The sequence below is a fragment of the Passer domesticus genome, chromosome 12, assembly GCF_036417665.1.
Source record: "Passer domesticus isolate bPasDom1 chromosome 12, bPasDom1.hap1, whole genome shotgun sequence".
Lineage (NCBI taxonomy): Eukaryota > Metazoa > Chordata > Aves > Passeriformes > Passeridae > Passer > Passer domesticus.
In genome coordinates, this window is record NC_087485.1 from 8,255,226 (window position 1) to 8,276,928 (window position 21,703).

A 21,703-nucleotide genomic window follows, 5' to 3' on the forward strand; every position below is an offset into this window, starting at 1 on the left:
GTGTGACCTTCTGCCAGCCTTTAGTGCCTGTGTTACCTGGGGAAGAGAACCTCCAGCTGCATACCCTGACTGTGCATCAATACAGAGTACCAGCTCCCCTCCACTCTCCTTATCAAAACAAGAAAAGAGAACGTGTTTTTCCTTTTCCCAAGGAAAGCCTGTCAGTGCAGCCTCGTGGTTAAAATTTCCCGGTGTCTCTGTGTATGTGCAGGCACACACACATGCAGAGCTGTGAGAGGGAGGAAGCTCAGCTGTATTTCTTGGAGTAAACATAGCCACCACGTGATGTGTCTCATATATAATTAGCCTGACCTGCTGGTGCAGAGCAGGAGGCTGGCTGGCTATGAGGGTGCTTGGCTCTGTCCTGCACCAGCAGTGGGCTGTGAAGGTTGTCCCTGCTGACAAAGCTGCTTCAGCTCTGCTGGTGTAAATGGGACTCTCACTGCCAGCACTGTTCCACTCATTCTTTGTTTAGCTCTGCTCTTAGCAGGACTAATTCAGGCAGTATTCCTGAACTGCTGCTGGCTCTGGCTTCCAGTGCTGTGCCCACGATGGAGATGACTGAGGGGAAATGCCAGGAAAATTTTGTACATGACTTTTTGGATTCTGTTTCTGGCTCCAGTGTTGACTCACTGTGTGACTAGAGCATAAAAAATTTAACCAAGACTGAGTTTAGATACCTGTGCCACTGCACCTCTTGGGCTGCATTCCTGCTGTTTTAAAGGAGAACAATTAAATACTTACTCTGTAGTGCCTATAGCTATATTATTAGTGTTTGAGATGTATAATTTCTAAGGCCTACTTGCATTTCTCTTGGGCTTTATACTTTCTTTTCCTACTGAGTTTCATGTATATTTATTTAATGTACTCTGATTCATCTTAGATTTTTCTTGTATTTTTCTCCTAATTTTTATTCACATCTCTATCCCCATCCCTTCAAGCCACACAGTCTTGGCATAGGCTGGTGCTTCAAGCCATGAGGCTCCTGAGCAGTGTGAGAGAACTGTCTTGTGCTGCTTGTGTCACTCAGCTTTTAGAAGAGGAAAGGTGTGACACAGGAGCCCTAGCACTGGTCTTTGTGGGCAATACTGCCATGGCTCAGTTTGGTTGACTGTCTGGAAAACCATGTTTGCTTCCCCATTCCCCCTGACTGATGAGCAAGGGAAAAAGAATTCTTTGTTTTCCTCTTTGACTGCAAAGGCTGACGAATGTTGAGGAAAAAGGGGGTGTTGTGTGTGAGAAGACTGGAGAAAAAGAACCCATTTTTTGTTCTTCCTTTGACTTTCCAGAAGCAAATGGAAGCAGAGGGAGGATACTGGCTGTTCAACACAGTTTGGGTCCTGTAAACTGCTCCTGGAGAACTTGGGTTGCTCACTGTAGCTCTGCTAAGCAGCTGCATGGCCAAATCTGTTTGGTTCTCAGTGACTGAAAACTGAACCAAGGCAGTCCATGTCCATTTGCTTGCAGCCTGAGAAAGCTGTGAGTAAGAGAGTCACATGAGCCCTCTGTTTGCACACTTGGCAGCCCAGGATTGCATCAGTTTACGTGGAACTCGGTGTTTCTGCACTTCTTGAGCTTTTTGAGTGAATCCCCACGGCTGCTGTGCCAGTGGCCTCTGAAGAGGCCAGTGAAGAGTAGGATGACTGACTGACAGCCTGTGCCACTGGGTTATTTTTTAACTGAGCCCATGGTCTTTTACATCTTCTATGAATACTGACTTAGAATGTGAGATTTGTACTCTTCAGTCAACCTTACTTTTTTTCTGGATTCATACTTTTTGCTAGGTTGAGAAATGTGGAACTTCTACAGCAGCATCTTTGATCTGAGATTCTTGCTGCTATTCATGTTTCTGTTCCATTTTGAAAATATTATCTAATACATAATAACTGTCCTCTTCCAACTCTGCTGCCTAGACTACAAGGCAACTGCTATTTCCTAGGTAATAGGAAACAGTGCTGCTTTATTGTGTGGCTCTGCATTTTAATTTCATTACTGTTATTAAAATAATAACTCTTTTTTTACTTAATATCATCTACTGATGTATAATTTTTAGCTGCAAACCAAATTGTCCCCAAGATTATGGGCTAAGGTGAAAACCAGTTTTGCAGACAGGTTTGTATATGGTATTTGCAAATTGAATCACTGTAGTTCTAATCTGTACATCTGTTTTACCAAAACTTGATTTCATCATTTCAGCAAAGCTGCAATATATGGGCACGACAATGAAAATTATATTTTTGGGGTTTTGTCAGTGTTGATGGTAGTGTTATGCCATTATTACTTTAAAGCAGTACCCATGGTGAGCTAGGTGTGTATGTTATAAATAGATATATATGGAAAGAGAGAAAGAGAGTTTTCTCAGTTTAATACTGTAGATAATGTCTAAAAGGACATGACATTTTTTCTGAGTTTTGTTGGTGTAGCAAGTAACTAAAAGTTATGAATGTAGTAAATGTAGGTTCTGAGGTAAATTATGCCTAATTAGGCAAACTTTCTTAACATGTAGAAATTAGAAATAGTGAAGGACAGGGCAAGGAATGGAAATAAAATGTCTGATAACTAACCAAAATTGACTTGCAGCAGTTAGTAAGAAAATAAAACTTCACAATTATGAGCTCATAACCTCACTTTATAAATGCCTTCTTTGAATCCAGGAATGTGATCACATTTCATTTGGAAGGGCAACAGAGGTTTTTGGTGTGATAAATGATGAGATGGTGTGGTGCTATTTTGTCTGCAGAATCAGCTGTTCCATTCTGCTTTCAAAAATACATAATTGTAAAGATAAGATATACACTAAGGAAAGAAAAAAAAGCCCTTGAAATTGTATGAGAGGCTGAGTGACTGTAAGTGTATTGCCTCAACTGAACCAAATTTTGAGTATGTATATCCTGTCTGCAAACTGAGAAGATAAAGTTTCTTCCTTGACACAAGCAGAGCCATATCAGCAGCTAATGTGGCCTCTTGGGTTTGAGGAGAGTCATTGCTCTGTGTTAGTGTTCGTGTGTGTCTGGTGTGAATACCCAGTACTCCATCAAGGTTAACAAAGTGTGTAATAAAAGGTGTTTCAGGAGCCCACTGAATGTTTATAAGAGTGCTCTAGCCAGCTCTAGTGGAGTTTGAGATGGGCAATTTTATCAGTTATTGGACTGATGACGCCAAAAAGCAGAAAATTTTGTGCACAGGCTGTGGCAAGCGCTTTGCTTTTTCTGCTTGAACTTTGCTGTTTAATTTTGTGTCTAGAGAGACTTTTTTTCACATATGCCTAGCAACTGGTGGATAAACAATGACTTTTCTGTTTCCAAACACCAGGTCTGTGCTGATACCATGAGTCAAGTCAGCCTGTTTGTTGACCACATACCTTTCTGTTGTAACTCAGTGTTTGCTGATGGTGGTTTGGTTACCTCGTGTGTAACCTTGCTGTTAAAAATCTTTGTGAACTGGTTTGTGCACTGAAGAAAACCTGTTTTTATTTGCAGGAATGCCGTTGGCTCAGGCTGTAGCCATCCTTCAGAAGCACTGTCGCATTATCAAAAACGTCCAGGTTCTCTACAGCGAGCAGGTGAGCAGGGCTGGCCAGAAAGGCACCTCATGGTGCATGGAGACATGCTTTGTGCTCATGTGCATCTTGTGAGACTTGTGGGGCTGCTTGAAATTGAGCCCCACCAAATTATTGCCACCCCGTGAGAGATGCAGCTTTTAGAAGTTTCTTGTCAGATGTAATAATCCTCAGCCAGCAGCACAGTGATTGAACAACTGTCAGTTTTGTATTTGCAATGGAGGAGTGGCATTGTTTTTCCTTTAAGTAGTGAAATGTTATGTAATTAGCTGGACAATTTAATTCTAGTCTATTTACTTTATCATTGTGAAGTGGTGCTGCAATTTAAAGAACTGAATCACTCATTACTTCTGCTTTTGTATTTGGTCCAGTAGTGATGAGCCCCATGAAAAACCTTCTGCACCTTTTCTCTGCATCTGCAAATTTGTCTGCAGAAAGTGGGTGCAGTGATTTAAGCCAGCTATAATTGTCTTAATCATTCCTCATAACTCAGCAGTAAGTTCCTGATATGTTTGACTTCCATCAAAAAGGGGACTAGACGTAAAACCCTTCTGCTAGATCAAGTAAAATGTGTTATTCTGATGGAAGTGTAAGGGGAGAGAAGACAAAGGAGTCTCAGATGTCTCAAAGGACTCTCCAGATGTTTTATGTGCAATGCACGTTCATAAGAAGATGATATTCACATGTTGCAAATTACAGCTCTTTGCATCAGGAAAAAGGCAGAGTCTGTGCAATGTTAGTTTGTATCAAAATGAGGATTCAGGCCTTGTGCATTTGCAGTGAGTACCGAATGGCTAAGAGCAGCCTTGACTCTGGTGTTCAGTGCTGGACACATATTTCATGTTACTAAATGAATTATCTTTTTTTTTTTTCACTGTGTGTGGATTTATGGGTTTTCTGATGACTGAATTGCAGATCTGGCTCCTTGTGATTAATGCATGGAAGCATCTGTCTGGCAGTGAGCACGTTCCTTGTTTTTTGTATTCTTGGAGGGTTTTAGTTTTTCATACCACAGTGCATTTGAATTATTTCTAGAGTTGTTTAGATAAATGGTGGGATTCCTGTTCCACTCAGATTGTAGAATCACAGAAGGATTAGTGGTTCAGTGCTAGTAAGCAGAGGTGTACTACTCTTTGGTTTTTTACACCTCTTGGAAAGTTACATTGTTCCTGACTGTGTACACTAAACTTCTATTCTAAACCTCCCCTCTGCAGCCAGTGGTTTGGGGTTTTTTCCCCAAAATGTAATAAGTGTAAGGATGTTTTAGCATCTGCATCATCTAACAGAATATTTCTTTCCATCTTTCTGGAATAGTTCTGATTATTATTTTTTTCCCCTGTATATTATTGCAATTCAGTGCCTGCAATTTTTTTTCGCACACCACTCAGGGTCTGCATTTGACTGTCTGGCTCTGTCCTCACCCTTGTGCAGAGTGTCATGCATTTCATTAGCAGCTGAGCACAAAGAGCTCAGTTCTTAAAAGATTCAAAGCCTTAAATTAACTTTGCCATGCACAACTTCTATGTTGAAAAAACTGTACCTGAACAGCCTTCGTGTTTTTCCTCTTTGCCTTGTAAAAGAATGCCTTTGAGCACTGTGATCAAATGTTATTTAAAGCTGATGCATCTCTAAATTTGAATTTCTGATCCTGGAACTCCAGCAGTGAGTATTTCCTTTCAAAAATTTATATGGCAATTAAATGCAATTAGATCTGCCCATGGTGCTCTCTTTAACTTGACATAAATGGGATGCCCAAACTGTGCCAAAAAAGCTTGATGAATCCTTTTCCGTGAATAAAAGAATTTTAACTCATTTTTGGTCAGTTTAAGTGGGGTTGCCTAATTGCCTAAACTAATTGCATTTGTTTTCCTGAGCTTCTTCCTCTGGATGGTGGCTGATGGCATTGTTCAGTGATAACAGTTTTTCCTGCATCTTTGTGTAGATTAGCAATATAACTGCAGATCTGTGCTGCTTCCTTCAGGAAGATCTCTCCTGTTGCTTCTTGGCATCATCTTTCATACTTGAGGTTCTGTTTTGTGTATTGAAAGTCACGTGAACTAAATTTGTGCCCTTGAATCTTTCCATGTATTAGAAAATATGCCAGCATAGAACAGAAGCTATTTGCTGTACTAATTACCAAGCTTTTCCTTAGATGTTTGGAGTTTTTTTTTTCCATCCACTCAAAAGTACTTGTAATGCTCTCATTAATTTTAGAATAACCTTATGAAAACTATTTAGAAACCAATGAAATGCAGAGCATATCCCATAGCAGAACAGCTCAGCTGGTGTATTTGAATGCCAGATTACAAGGCTTTTTTGCTCTATCTGTAGCTTTTCTAAATTAGATTTATAAGGGATTAGAAAATGACTGTCATGATCAACATTAGGTCTTTTTATCTCAAGCTTGTAGTTCTGTTGCAATGCTGCTTCAATTCTACACAGAGCCATAAAAGTTTGTCAGCAAGAGTGAGGTGCCATCCGTTGGTGGCATTGTGTGACATGTGAAAGTTTCATTTAGGACAGAGTTGGCACAGCAGATCACTGGTGTTCAGGAAAGATGGGCTCAAACTGGACCAGCTTCAGGGAAAGCTACTGCAGTGATCCAGAGGAGCAGGAAATCTGCATCACAGGGGATGGAAGGCCCCATGGCTTGTTCTAACTCAGTGATGTGAGGTCTGGGACCTGATTACTTGGCTGTGTGGTTTGGGAAGGGGTGGGACATGCACATGAAAATGCTCAGAAAGTATCAAGGCTAGAAGACAGGGCTGATGTGAGAAAATTAAGGATGAGAATTGGACTTTTGACAGTCAAACCCCAGAGCTCCTCTCAGTAGAGCAAAGATGGCTTATGCTTAATTCATGAAAGGGCTGTATGGTGTGGCTGTCCACTTTAGAAGCCTTTATTTGCCCCAGTTGCCCATCCCCATTCTGTCTTTATCTAGGAAACTGCCTGGTGCAGTTCTAGGCCATGAATCTTGCTGCCTGCCATTCAACCCTTTTTCTCCTGACGAGACAGCTGTGGGGGATAGAGCATTTTGAAGCAAATGTGCTTTAGATGGTGCATGATCAAAAAGCTGAACTGGGGCCAAGTGGCTGTGTCTGTGTGGCTTGCACTGGTGGAGCAGAGAGCAGCTTCCCCAGCAGACTGGGAGGGTGTAGAGCCTATACAGACACCAGCAAAGCCAGTGGAATGTCTCCTATTGACTCCAGCAGACTGCAAATTAAGCCTTTAGTTGTTATGATTCACAGTAACTAAGGAAACCTAAATTCACAACATGAGAGTCTGAAGCCTTCCTTTTGAGGCCTAAAACAGACTGTGACAGTTTGATTTTTGAAGTGGAAAGCCATCCCTTTGTCAAGCACATGCCTGGTTCTGATGTGAGCCTTGGTATTTTTGTGCACCAAGAATGCAACAGAGGCTGTCCCTGGAGGATGTCTCTGATGCTGACTGGGAATGTTAATTTTCAAGGTGGGGTTTTGTTTCTTTTTCTTTTTTTAATGGGGTTGGGGGTTATATTGTTTTGAGTTTTGTTTTTTCGTTTTTTCCTCCGCTTACAGTAATGGACAAAGTGCTCTAAAGTTTTTGCAGGGCACAGATATTATACAGGCACTTCTGTTTCTTTTCATGAGGAAACTGAAGGGTTTGAGAGGTTTGAGAGGTATTTTAGTTATGCTTATTCATTGAACAAGTGATTGTTTTCTGAGATAGTTTTGTTTTTCTGAAGTGTCCAGTTTTTACTTTTAGAGTGATGTATGTCTTAACAAAGAAATCTTGAAATTAAAAGCCTAACAGCCTTTTTCTTTATTTTCCAGTCACCTCTTAGCCATGACCTCATCCTTAACCTGACTCAGGATGGAATCAAACTGCTGTTTGATGCTTTCAATCAGAGACTTAAGGTAATAAAACACCCCTCCTGCAAACAGACAATGCACAGCAAAACCCTGGGGTGCATTGACACTTAACAGAGCATAAGTGGCTCCTGTAGACATTTAATTTGTCTTACATAGCGTGCTCTCCTGTGATTAAGAACTGCATTTCTTCAGTTTGGGGTTTAAAGCTTTGTTTCTGGAAGTGAGACACCTTGCCTGTGCTCTGGGGGTGTAGCAGTGCCACAGAAGTGTGATGGTGCAGTGTGGCCTCACCCATCCTGTCTCGAGTGGCACAGAAAGTGCACAAGGCTCTTACTAAACTAAGCCTTGGGTTTGAAATCAGATCATCATTAATGCAAACCAGACAGTGTTGTTTTCTGCCCACGTTGTTCCTTTATCTAGGCTGCCATTTTATTTATGAAGTTCAACTTCCTGCTATTCATAGTTTTCATTTTAGCTACCTTTGCAGAGTTCTTGTGTGGTTGTGAGTGTGATTTCCCCCAGAAAGCCACATCCAGGCCTCTGGTGAGCAGCTGGCTCCTGACTTCAGTTTGTTCTGGATGGGTCTTGATTCTTGCAATTGATGTCTTCAGTTCTGCTTTTGTGCTTTTAGGTGACCAAGAGTTGATCTGCATCTCTCAAGGATGCTTAGTGTAGTTAAGATGCAAAATAAAAGGCAGGCTAGTCACTGTCTCCTCATGGCATTTATCCTTGCAGAGTATCTGTAATGGAAGTGGTGGTTTTTTATCCATACAAAGTGGGCAACTGTGGGACTGTAGAGGTATGACTACATTGGTAGAAAATTTTGAAAACCTCTTAACTGAAACCTTTGAAATATCTGTGTGTAACTCCTTAGTTATTCAGAGTGGTCCTTTCAGCCAGACCAGCTGTGCTGAATAATTCACTGATTCTCACCTGGTGGGTGTAAATGTCTCTGTGACAGAAGTGTTTAGGTGTTGATTGGGCTAATTGGGTGAGAGTGAGCTGCTCTAACTGCTGTGCTGCTTGACACGTGAAAGCAGAAGTGTGGAGTTAAATGTGATACTAAAAAAATGAATGCTTGCAGTTTAGGTAAGTCTGGAATGTGGTGCTCACATGCACACTTGCAGGGTTTGGAACAGTGGTAGGTGGAGCTCTCTGCCCTTTACTCACATCTAAAATAAAACCAGCAGAAAAATACCACTCTCCAAAGTTCAGCCATTGCTTTATCCCAAAAATTACTGTAGGAGAGAAGCATGTGCTATCAGCTGAAACCTAAGCTCTTGGTATATATATGAAATTGTTGAATAGCAACCCAGATTAGTTGTTGAAAGTACTTACTTCTCTAAGAATAGGCTGTAACACTATGGTATGCTTGTATTTTTCTAAAAAAATTTATATTATAAAAACACACATTTTGAAGAAAATGTTCAATTTAAATTGAGCTCAGCTGAGCACTTTTCCCCCCAGCTTTCTGTTTGTAATTGCCTTATGGAAGTTTCTGTTCATGAAGTCATTCCATAATAGTGGTATTCTTGTTTTTAACAAGTTTTTGCATTACTTATTCAGACTGTGTATCTGGAGTCACTGTTTTTAAGATAATATCTTGAAAATTCTTTGTCAGCTGTATGAAATCTAACTGGATGTTATTCTGCAGGAGACTGAATTAAAAGTTGGCATAATCATTTCAAGTACATGGCTTGCTGACTGGCTGTTCTGGGGAATGTTGCAATCTGCAGTGTTTTTGAGGTGCTTAAGTAATGCATACCATGTATCTTCATCTCCAGTTTCTGAGGGTCTGATTTTGTCACATCCAGTGGGCTAAGAACCAAGCAAGAGCTTTTCTTGCCTTTTTTTCTTGCGTTTCTGTATTTAAAAAACTAGTTTTAAAGAAAAAATAGAAACCCCAAACTCTTCTGGCATGTGTTTCTAGGTTTGTTTCAAAAAGAATACAGGAAAAACAGTCTCTTCTGTTTTTTTGTGGTTCAGTGGTCTAATGATACTTCTGTTTGTTTGAACTATGAATAGTCAAGCTGTGTAAATGCATACAGTGCTATGAAAACTTATACTTGTAAAAGTGTTCAGAAAGATTTCTGTAAGAAATCCAATAGGATCAGTTCAGAAGTGAGCAACAGCACTTGTTAAAAGATACAGTAGGTGTAAAGTAAGTAATGCCTGTTTTTAAGATGGTGTGACTGTGTTTTCATTGTTGCTCAGCAGCAACAAGACTGGAAAAATCAGGAGGCCTTTATTCTTTGTGCGTGTTTTTTTAAATACACACTTGCTAATAAATTTGTCTGTGAAAGATATTGAAATACAGGCTACCAAGATGGAATATCTTGGCAATTCCAAGGAAGCTGGTGGAGGAATAAAGTCAGCAATATTCCTAAGATGTTTCCTCCCTTTTTTCAGGGAGGACTCACCTTCGGTAGCCAAAGCATTGCAGGAGATGTTGTGATGTGAATTGGTAGATCCAGGACCAGGTTCTGAAGGCAATTTTAGCATTAAGATCTCTCATGTGTCCTCCCTCTGAGGTGGAGGAAGAGTTGGCTTTCATAGCATTGGTCTGTTATTGCTGGGAACAGAATCTGAACATTTTTGTAAGTCTTTGTAGTAATTAGCAAAACAGTGAGAGTGAGGAAACATCAGCTTTGACTCATTTACAGCAACTATCTTCTGACTGTGTAGTAAACCCATCATGAACAGTCCTTGCTCTTCCCAGTTTATGTTCTCTGCACATAGAATCACACTGATCCTTTTGTCAGTGTAGCTGCTGTAATTTAGAGAAGAATTTCTTGTCAAGTGCTCTGGCCTGTTCTTCCTTATGACTTTCATGACTTTGAGATCCTTTGACTGTCATTAATTTTGGTCTAAGTATTACCCCTTTATTCCTCTGCTGTTGGAAATGTTGATTTGAGTTGATCTTTTTGAGCCTTGGGAAGAGGACTCTTGGCAAACTGGTGCCTGTTGGCTGCCCTCAGGGTGTTTCTCCTGGGGGGAACCACATTTGTGCCACTGCAGTTTGTGCACTGCTCCTGGTGTTCAGCTTATCCTTTTGTTTTGCACTTCCAGTTTTGGTGGAACTTCAGGAGGGTGCCCAGTGCACACAGCAGTGGCTGCAAAACAAGATCTGGGGTGGGGCTGGCTCTCTATTTTCAGAAAAAATTTTGTGGAGGGAAAAGATGTGCAAGAGCACTAAAAAAAAAGTAAAATCAATCCTAGCTTTTCATAAAAGTAGCCTTTGTTTTTTAATAGGCTTTAACAGTAAAGGAAATCTGGACATGTCAACTGCACTTGAATTAAAATACTAGATAACTAGGTTTTTCCAAGAAGCATAATTCCAAGTGTATTTTATTAAGAAGAAGAATGTTTGTTGTCTTGTTGGTTCTGCCAAAATGTTAATTTGTTACTTGCTTTGTGCTCTACTTGTTGCTTATGTTTTGAAATGCCATTAAATGTTGATTTATTTTTTTTTCTAAATATATATATAGAGGTAGTGGTTTAAACATGGCAAGTTGTTTTATTTAGGGTTATTTGCTGGGCATCTCCCAAAACCAAGACTTCCTTCTCAGCTGGTGATATTTTTAGGTTTTAAAGCCACACTTGGTAGCAAGCTCCCTGGGAAATTCTGCTTTATTCTCTTGCTGAAGAGTGCATCCTGCCAGAATCTGCCAGTGATTTGTTGGCGGATTATACAAAACAAAAAACGTGTTTTACCTTTGCTTTACAGTGGTTATGAGCTGTATGTGTTTTCTTTTCCTGCTGACACAGGAACATGTATGTAAGGTGGAAGAAGCTTGTGTTTTTCCATGGCTACTTGCCAAAAATCATCTGCTTAAAGCCCACTATAGCCTCAAAATCCAGTGGCAGTCATAAAAATCATATGACATCAGTCTCAGATGCATGTTTGCAGTAATGTATTCAGAACAAGGGATCCGTATCTAATATTTTCTGCAGAGAGGAAATCTCCTTGGAGTATTCAGTAAGGTTTAAAGCATTTTCTGAATATCAGAAATGGCTGTTACTGCTTCCCTGATTCCTCATGGGCTGTGCTTCTGATTGTCTTCTGTACTGCTTGGTGAGGTTGCAAGATATTCAAGTATAATTGAAATGGGATATTACTGCTAAGCCTTGCTGTGTTCATCTTTTACTTCAGAAGAGCTGGAAAGTTACAGCACTGCAGTCAGTGTAAGGCCTCTGTGCCCTGCACAGGCATTCTTCAGGGTAAAATAGGAGCAGCCCAGGGAATGGCCCATTGACATTCATCAGAGGATTCCCTAATCAGCTAATCCTTGCTGTTGCTTTGAATTTGTTTGAGTAAACTTGGTAGAAATCAAGATCCTGATGTGTGAGTGACTGGATTTCTTCCTGCAGGCAGTACTGATACACATGGGGTATGGGGGTTCTCTCCTGAAGCCAGAGCTGTTCAGTCCTTATTGCAGATGTGCAGTTGTTGAGTCAGTTTTTGAAGTTTGACACTGTGGTTTATCTTGGTAGAGTTCTGTAAGAAGGGGAGCAAACAGCACTAGCTAGTCTTGCCTTCTGACAAGGAGTTACCTCTAATGATTTGCAAGTGTCTGAACTATGGCAATGTTTCTGTTTCCTGTGTTTCAGGTGATTGAAGTTTATGACTTGACTAAGGTGAAGTTAAAATATTGGTAAGTGGTTTAAGATCTCCCGTTATTTCCTCTTGGTTGTGTGGTTGGGTGGCTGGTTTTACTAATTTTTTTAAAATCCTGAATTAATTTTTTCAATTATTCATTTTAAAAATCAAAAATAGCTGTCACAAAAGAGTGTGCATAATCATCCTTTCTTGAGCATGGCACTCAGTTAAATTACTGGTTTACTCTTCAGTCTTGGAGACTTCTTACAATTTAGATGTGGTATTGCCATTAGTAAATGTTTGTAGCATCTGTTTGGTTTCCTTCAGGCAGATTAATTTTGGTTTCTTTTTCAGTGGTGTCCATTTTAACTCTCAGGCAATTGCTCCAACCATAGAACAAATTGATCAGTCATTTGGAGCAACACATCCAGGAGGTAAGCCAAAAACTTTCTGAGAAGCACACCTAGCCTGACAGACTTCTTTCTAGGAAACCTTTCCAGCATGTCTGCCTAGAGCAGTGTGTAGGCAGCTCTTTTGTCATATGATCTGGAGCTGTGTTCCAGAGTGGTCATATTCTTACAGCTGGGAAATCATGTAAAATGTATTGTCAGTTCACTTGTGGCTCCTTTTCAAAAGGGGAATGGTGAGGCAGAGTCACTGGCACAGAGTGGTGTGTTCAGATGTCATTAATGATCTGTTTTGAACTGCCAGTACCAGCAAAGTGGGATCTTGGTTGTTGATGCTGTTGCTGTTACACGTCCTTGTGCATGGTCAGCTCTCCAGCATCCTTAGGGATTGTGCATTCCATGAGCACAGACATCTGAGCTGCTGGCTGTGCAGAGTCAGCCAGGGCTGTGTGCTCAGTCTCCATGCTCTGTGGATGTGGTTATACCCCTGCTAGGCAGGAGCAACTCTGAGCTGTGTGTAACTGGCTTCCACCTCCCTGAGCCCCTCCTCTGCTGGGGGCACTGGGGAGGTGTGCACTCAGTCTGTGCAGCATGAGCAGAACCAGGAGAAGCTTGTTTAAGCTGGCTGAACCCCCTCTGACTCTTGCACAGCCCCTTGGCTGTTCACCATCTCTGCAGCAGGAAGAAGACTGTCTTTAAGCTCCTTGTTTATGTATGAAAATGAGGAATGTGTTTCAGGGGGTTCTTAGGCCACGAAAATAAGCCAGTGGAGAAACTTTTGAACTTTATAATTAAACTGCCCTGGAACTTTCAAGAAATGGAGCCACAAACTGGCACAACAAGGAAGAACTTTACCTCCATATAGTCAAGATACCATTTTCAGAGCCTCATTTTCTATTTTTAGCTTCAGCCTGTCCATTTGCAGTAGTCAGGCTGATCCCAAACAGGCGAGTGTTCTTTGTGATGGATGGTGATTGTATATCCAGCCTTTGTCTCTGCTCTCTGCAGACAATCTCTTGCACATTACAGAATAGGATTTATTAACTGGGGAGGGTCATGTGGATAGAGCAGTATTATTGCATAAAAGCCTGCAGTAGTAGATGAATATCAGATTGAGATAAATGAAGCTTGGAACATTTCTAGCTGTAATACTCCAAGGACCAGAATTAAGCTTTCTAAACTTTGGTCCTGACATTAACAGTTCCTCTTAGACAGAAGCTCTGAAATCTATGGTTCGATCTATTATGGAAATGATACATACAAGAAACTGTAGAAATAAAGAAGGGTAAAAGTGGTTCCATGTCCTGGGTGGGTTATAATTTTTTTTTTGTTCTGTGATGGTTTATTTGTAAATATGTAGAAGTTGGAATTTTGGAGCACTTCCAAAATTATGATATTATGAACTGTAAAAATACAGTTCATAATATCATAATTTTGGAAGTGTAAAAATACATATCTAGACATAAGCATTGCCTGTGGTAGTGATAGCATATTTTATTACTGCATAAAATTGTATGCAAGCACTTAAAAACATAGTTTGGCACCGCGTGTCCTTGTGCTGAATTTGCAGATCTTGTGCATTTGTCATATTCAATTAAGAAAACTTGCATGCTTGCTTCATCTGGTGATAGTTTTTCATAACATCTTTTCATCTAGTGACATGTAGATAACAAAATGTATTTATTAAAATGCTGGCCTCTATTACTATTTCACTAGTGCATTTGCTTATTCAAGTTTCCTCATTGAAAAATACTTCTTCCATTAACAGCCTACTTAGCAGAAGTAAATGCTCTGCATTAAGCTGCCTATCACAAACAGTTTGAACTGTATTATGCAACACAAGTTTTTGATAACTCTTTTTCCTTTGTGTTTTCTGAAATAGAAAAGTTGAAGAAGCAGAAGGGGTTTCAGCATGGGGGTGGGATGGTGATGGTGTTTTCATGTCCCACAAAAGTTGAAGCTGGGGTGGGAGGAGAAACCTTCCTCTTGATGTGACCAAAGCACCAATACTAGGTTTAATGAATTAAAGGAATATAATCATCCCTTTACTTCTCTGTGCTGGTACTCCTCCAAACCCCCAATGCAAGCACTTCAAATGTATTTTGCTTTTTATCTCTGTTAACTAACCTCCACTAGAATTTCACTCATAATGTTGTCTTTCACTTAAAACCAAGGTGGTTGCAGCAGAACTTTCCTGCAACAGGATACAGTGTTAGTTTCAAAATAAATTTCAAAAGGTTAGCAACAGTTTTGTGTCGAAACTGACCTTCAGTGAGCATTTTTGGTTTTGCCAGATCAGTGGTTTTAAAAAAGAAGAGTCATCAGAAAAATCAATCAGCTTCATTACTTTTTGGCTAATGTTAGTTTGAAACATTGCAGTACCTTTGTCATGGGGCTTATTGAAATACAACCACTTTGGAGGTCAACAGCTTCGTCAAAGCCAAGATTTTTATCCCACATTTCCATGATTCTGTGACGTGACCTCCTGCTGGGAAGGGCTTGCTTTTGCCAGTGGCTCTATTGAAACCACATCCTGTCCTGAGTCCTCATGGATGTGGCTTTGTGCCCAAGTGCCATTCAGCAAGAACCAGGGCTGTGGGGTTGAACTCAAGTCCTAAGGTAGAAGGAAAAGTCCTCCCTCCCACCTACCACAGTGGCCTTGCAAGGATGGAGGGGTTGGCTGTCTTCTGGCTCTCTAAATCTTGGACTTCACCTTCCCCTAAGGTGCCAAAAAAGTCTTGTGCTTGATATTAGTAAGAATTGACTTTTGGATCTGCCTCTGCTTTTAGTGAAGCTGTGCCCACTTTGCAGCCTTGCTGGTGTTGGTGGCGTTGTCCTGTCAGCTCTACAGAAATATTTCCCAGCTGGTCACACTCTGCTGCCTTCCTATCCCCCACCCAGGGTGCAGTAGCAAAGAAAGAGTCTTTTTGCTTCTATCAGCAATTTTGAATGGAATTTACAGGGTACCTGTGTGATAAAAAATTAAAGTAATGATACAAAAAATCCTTACCTTGTTCAATCATGTGGTTGTGATCTATGGTTTTGAGGGGGACATGAGAGAACTTCCCAAGAATAAAAAAAAATTCCTTGCCCTTTAAACCTAAGCATCGACAAACATTGCAGGGGATGGGAACTGATGCAATTTGTATAATCAGATATCACACTTGGCATGACTAGGGGAAAAATAGTTCTCCAGCTGGCTGTGGGCTTTGGAAAAGATGTATCATAATTTATCACATGAGAGAGATTTGTATAATTTTCCTGCCGATCAAAACATTTCCCTTTCTCCACACATTTTCCTTTCAGTGACAAGCGTGGAAAAGACTCTTAGCCAGCACATTCTGTAGAAAAGGCAAATTGATAACTTTTGAAAGTTTAATGCTTATTGCTCAACTGTTATTTTTCTATCCTGGGTGGCCTGGCATTGTCCAGATACCCTGTGATATGTCTTTCAAGTTGAACATTTGAAAGACACTGTGGGAGTGAGGGTATAAAATATTTCTTTATATGCATTTTCTCTCTATACGATGTCATTTTAAATATAACATCATAAGAAAAAAGGAATATTGAGCCTTTGGTATTCCTTTGGTAAAGTAGAAAAAAGTAGTTTCTCTTTTAGAGGGTTTCTTTATTGTTTTAAGCCTCTGGTGTTTTCAAGCTGTCAGATCCTGTGTGTTACTAGAACACTCTGTTCCCCCAGTGGCTACTGGGCACAGGTTGGAGTTTGTAAAATCAATCCTAAAACAGTTCCCAAGCCCTCAGTCTTCTGGGATTGTTTTTTAATCTTTCCACAGTCTCAGAAAACAGCATGTCTTGTTAGAGTAAGTACTGGGACGACATTTATTGTTTTTGTAGTTGATGTTGTGCAATTGATTGCAATGAATCAGGACATCTCGTGATGTGGTGACAGCTGGAAGTCTGTGTGTGCTCTAATTTATTGGTGCTCTTTGTGGGAGCTGACTGGTTGGCTGCTGTTTCTGGTGATGCTATTTTTAATTATCATTGTAAGTGGCCTAGGACCTGTGTGTCTGAAGCATTTCCTCCTTGGGCCGTGTCAGTGTTACCCGGGAGTGCACGGAGCTGACTGGGGCATGGGAGCTCCTCTGGGAGGAGAGGTGGAACTGCAGGTCACAGGGTGAGCTCTCCTTTGAACTCCCTGTGTGTGAAAGAGCAAATGATCAGTGTTCTCTGCACATCTCTCTCAAAGACTTTCTGGTTAACACTGTGCAATGCTTTACATAACAATGAACAGAATTGTTTTGTACCAATAGTGGCTATTTAAACTACTTTAGAAATATTAAGGTATAATTTATTGTGTCATGTTGTATAATTGTATTGTTAGGGGTAGGTTAGTGCCTGCAGGCTTGCAGAGGCAACTGTAATGAATCTATGGTTTCTCTTATTGCTGTATTTTTACTGTATGAAATTAAAAGCAAAGCTGTTATGGACCAGTGTAATTGTGTTCCTCCTGCATTCTGAGATGTAACAAATTCATTGAGATGATGAAGGTGCTGTTAGATATGAACTGGAGAATTCTTAGATTATTTTGGTAACTCTCTTTTTACTTTCTTTTCCCTTCTAGTGTATAACTCAGCTGAGCAACTCTTTCACCTCAATTTCAGAGGACTGTCATTTTCTTTTCAGTTGGACTCCTGGACTGAAACCCCGAAGTACGAGGTCAGCAATCGTTCTTAGTTAATGGATGCTCTTTTTGCCTCTATGGTACTCGCAAAGTATCACCTACATTGTGTCTTGCTGTCTTTTGCAAACAAAAGAAACCAGTAATTTGGAAGGAATTAAACTCCACTGTTGTGTTCTTATTAATGCTATGTAACCATCTCAAAGTTAAAAATTTACTTCCTGTTGACAAAAGGCGTGTGATTAGGGGTTTTGCTTGCATCATGAACTGGGACTAGCAATTCTGTTGGTGAAAGGAGTCTTCTAAAAATATGAGTGCTGTCTATGCAAATGCATAAATATTAAGCAATCTACTGGGAGGCTGTTCTTTTATCAGATATTTTTGAATCTTATTGAAGTGATTATGCAACTAAAGTAGCATAGACTTCATAAAATACATTTTCATCTTAAGTGTCCTTCAGTATAAGTGCTTCTAGCAAGCCAAATGAATGAATTTTATTTGTAATGCCTGTTTGCATATTCACCAAATGTTTGGATGAGTTACTGAATGATTAAATGCATTACTGCATTCTCTGAAATCTTTGGAAATTCCCATCTAAAGTGGAAACAAGATCAGGTCCTCTGTGGTTCCCTTCTGTACTGATGAAAATGTATGTGTAACTTGTTTTGTGTGAAGATGGAAATGCTCTCAGTTGTGTAATCTGCCCTGACCAGTTAAAAAGCATTAAAATAAAGGAGCATACAAAGAGCCAAAACAAAGAAGAAATCAACCAACACGATGACACATGTTCTTTGTCACAGCTTAGTCCTTTAGTGGTTGTGGTTGACATGTCACAGGGGGTAACCAGGGGAAGTTATTGTTCAGCAGTAGTGAAGGTCAGTTGGGTTTCATATTGGAAGGTGAATAGAAACCTAATAAGGCAAACAAAAAGAATGCCCCAACAAAGAGTAGTTTCTTTTCATGCAAGAGTTCCCAGGGCATTGATGAATGAAATAGCCAAACTACTGAGGAAGTAAATTGTTTCACCAAAGATTTGAAAAGATCATAAAATATCTCAAGTTGGAAGGAACCTGGGAGACCAACTCCCTGCTTCTTGCAGAACTACTTAAAATATGTTAAAATCAAACTGTTAGAACCGTGAAGAAAGTAACTTTGCATTCTCTAAGTGTCTCATTCAGTTGTTCTTGTGAGGTTAGTAGAATGTTCTTTGTGCAGAGTGTAATGCCAAAGTCTCCCCAGGAACAGGTTAGAAGTAGGATTGTTTTGAAAACAGAGTACTATGAAGCAGTCCACAGGGAAGACAAGTCTTTGTGGAAATTTTTAGAGAGGAGCATTAGAAAAGATTGCAGAGTGAAGTCAAATTTGAATCTGTCAAAATCTGTCAAGTTCAGGGAAGATTGTATAGGAATGCTAAGCTACTTAACAAAGCAGTGTTATCTTCTGCTTATGGAAATGGGGAAACTATGAAGGGAACTTAGGAGTTTACTGTATAGCTGGAAACAAGCTGCAGGTGAGGAGAACGTGAAAACCTTTGCTCACTTCAGTAATCTGAAGTTTGACTACTTTAAGAAGCAAAAAGTATTAATGTTCTAGGCAAATTCAGGATGAGAATTGAAATTGGGACATCTCTAGATTTGCTAAGTAGTGGAGGTTCCCTTCTTAATATCTACGGCAGTGAAAGTTATTGTTCTAGGTTAATTTTTTTCCTGAGAATTTTGTGTGTGTGTGTGTGTGTGCCTTAGATGATGCCCTGCTAAAGCAGACCAGGTAATAGTTTGCATATTGTGCATCTTGTTTTTGTTGACTACTTGTGACAAAGATAGGGTTTTTTCTGTCTGGTGACAGCAAAGTATGTTATTGGTCTTGAATGCCCTGTCACATTCAGAATTGAAAGAAATTCCTTCTAGTGCAGTAAGAGTCCATCTGACTTCCTAAGCGTGCTTGCTATTTGATGAGAGCACTCAAATCTCTGTCAAAACAGTATGTGTAAGAATATTTAATGAACAAGTTTCTGTTCATCAGATAAGACATCTTGGAAATAAGCAAAAATGTTAGAAGGCAGAAATTAATGCAGTGGGAGACAAAAAAGGGAAGTTTTCCTTTAAGACAGATGATTTCTTAGACCTTAAACACAGTGTATCAGTACAAGTACTTGGAAATTGCTACCTACCCATGATCAAACCAAGGAAAAACTTGAATTCTCAGTTCACATGGTGGCTAATTGTCAGACTAGTGTTTCACCCCAGCTCAGGAATCCAGGAGTGGTGGAACAGAAAAAACACCACCTAGAGGTTGGGTTTTCTGTTATTTTACCCCCTTGTCTTGTGATGGAGACTTGCTTGAATTGGTAAGTATATACAGCATCTCTAAAGCAGTTTCTGACCTTAAGCTGAAGTGCCTGCTGTGTTGTGTAACAGGAGTGATTTTGTGTTTCCCCAGCCTAACTTTGCCCATGGTCTGGCCTCTCTGCAAATTCCGCATGGCGCGACTGTGAAGCGCATGTACATCTACAACGGAAACAGTCTGCAGGATACCAAGTATGTGCAGCTGCTTGTGCTCTTTCCATCATTTGTTTAGTACTTTGCCATTGCTAAATAGATTAGTATATTTTTTTAGTTCACTTTGGGTCTTCTATTAATTTGATAATGTGCAGAATGCCTTTAGATACCAGCCTCAGCCAGGTGTCTGTAGGTGTTGTACTCGGACCTTATAATCAAATGTTGGTTTATGTTGCTGTAAAATGAGCTTGGTTCAGCTGTAGTAGGCAAGTTCAATTGACCTGAAAATGAATTAAACCTGGGAACATTGTGAATTTAGTAACACATTTTTAGGCTATTCTTCTTCTAGATTTTGTTTGTGCTGATGACATCTTTCTAAGCAAATCAAACTTGGTGTAAGCAGTCTGTAAGCTTGTAGGATATTGATAATATTTGTCATGGCAGGGCCCTATCAAGGGTCTTAAACTCTCTTGCTAAACAAAACTAATGATATATGCCATTTGCATAATCTGCCATATGTTCACTGTATTTGCAGATACCTGACTGAGCTTATTATCTTAAAGGCCAGGCTGGATGGGGCTTTGAGCAACCTGGCCCAGTGGAAGGAGTCTCTGCCCATGGCAGGGGGGCTGGAATTAGGTGTTCTAATCCTTCCAACCCAAATCATTCTAGGATTCTGAGATACCTAATCTTAGAAATACCCAAACTAATAAGATGGTATTTTTGCAGAGACAGTTGAGTTTTAAGGCCAGGAGATAAACACATCCTTGGATTACTGCTCAGAAGGGAGGGAGCTTAGTTTATACAGACATTGTCTCCTAATTAGAAATAAGTGCACTTGAGAAAAGTGCTGTTGTCTGTGCCCATCTGTGACATGGTGAGCTTTAGTGAAAGCACTGATTGTTGCATGGGGCTCTGTTTTGTGTGTGAGAGGGAGCTCAAAGCCCAACTTTTAACTTGTCGTTCACCCAAAGAAGGAACGTAAGAACAGGGAATTTTAGGGACCATATACAGGCTGAAAATTAAAAGGCCTTTCCATTAAAAATATCTCACTTGGGATTGTGATTATTTTCTAAAATAATATTGGTGTTGAATTCAATTGAGAACTTCCCCAGTAAAGCAGCATAGTTGTCTGTGGTGTACCTGCACAAACTGATTGCATGTTCTGGGCTATGAAGTAGCTTCCCAAGAGCAGTGAGAGCATCACAGAGAAAGCTCTTCTCTGCATTTGGGTGATATGCCTAGTTCAAGGATTTAGTTAACTCTAAAATCTCCTCAGCTTCATTTTCCCTGAGAGAAATCTGAGCTGACACCTCATAGGTGATATCCAAAGGCTGGTACAGTTTCTATAGTTCCTTGATTCCTGGAGTCTTTGAAACTTTGTTTTTTTCATTAACAGTAAAGATCTTGTGTTTGAGTGCTTTCTTGTTCCTCTTCCTTTTCCCGCACTTTCTGATCCTTCTGTTTAATTCAACTTTTATTTTTCAGTCTCAGTTACATGCAGCTTTGTCAAAATTAATGTGCTGTGTTCCAGTGAACTGGTACCAGCTTGTTACAGGAAAATTTGAAGGTGAGGCAAATCCTGTGCACATTTTGTTTGCTTGGTTTCAGGGCTCCCTTGATGCCTCTCAGCTGTTTCCTTGGAAATGTGTATGCTGAGAACGTCGATGTTCTGCGAGATGGAACTGGACCCTCAGGTTTACGGCTTCGCCTGCTCACTGCAGGTATTGGAGACACTCAGAGCACTGCACTGCTTGTTCCCCTCAGGGAAAGAAGGGTAAACCTGTCTAAATTAGGCACAGGTTATGTGTGATGATTTAGTAAGTGATTGCAAAGTGTTCTATCTACCTTATTTTGAATTATTGGAAACACAACCCAGTTAAATCCTTTTGAAGGTGAATCTGCCCGATGCTGCATTTTCCTAACCCTGGAGAAATTACTGGGAACTGGAGCCCTCACATGTTCCAAGTCCTTAGAATATGTTTGCAGAAATGGAATTTGTCTCCAGATATATGTAGAAGAAAACAGATCACTGTTCTCAGTACATCACTAAAAAAACCCATGACAAACCAAGAAACCTTGTGTGTGTTTGTGTGCATTTTCTGACATTCCAGGGAGCTGTATGGTATTGATACTTTTGTGATTAAAT

At 40.2% G+C, this 21,703-nt stretch overlaps 1 protein-coding gene across 4 annotated transcripts in view; it reads left to right on the plus strand.

Moving 5' to 3' along the window:
• PHAF1 (phagosome assembly factor 1) overlaps positions 1 to 21,703 on the plus strand; it is a 36,557-nt gene that overhangs the window by 1,890 nt on the left and 12,964 nt on the right. For all 4 annotated transcript variants that reach the window (XR_010347004.1, XR_010347005.1, XM_064387344.1 and 1 more), the window contains exons 3-9: positions 3,480 to 3,562; positions 7,372 to 7,455; positions 12,022 to 12,065; positions 12,365 to 12,444; positions 17,000 to 17,094; positions 19,496 to 19,593; positions 21,166 to 21,278. Coding sequence is in view for 2 of the 4 variants with exons in the window: in XM_064387344.1 (XP_064243414.1) it covers positions 3,480 to 3,562; positions 7,372 to 7,455; positions 12,022 to 12,065; positions 12,365 to 12,444; positions 17,000 to 17,094; positions 19,496 to 19,593; positions 21,166 to 21,278 (597 nt within the window). In the remaining 2 variants the exon portion in view is untranslated. The remainder of the gene's footprint in view (positions 1 to 3,479; positions 3,563 to 7,371; positions 7,456 to 12,021; positions 12,066 to 12,364; positions 12,445 to 16,999; positions 17,095 to 19,495; positions 19,594 to 21,165; positions 21,279 to 21,703) is intronic.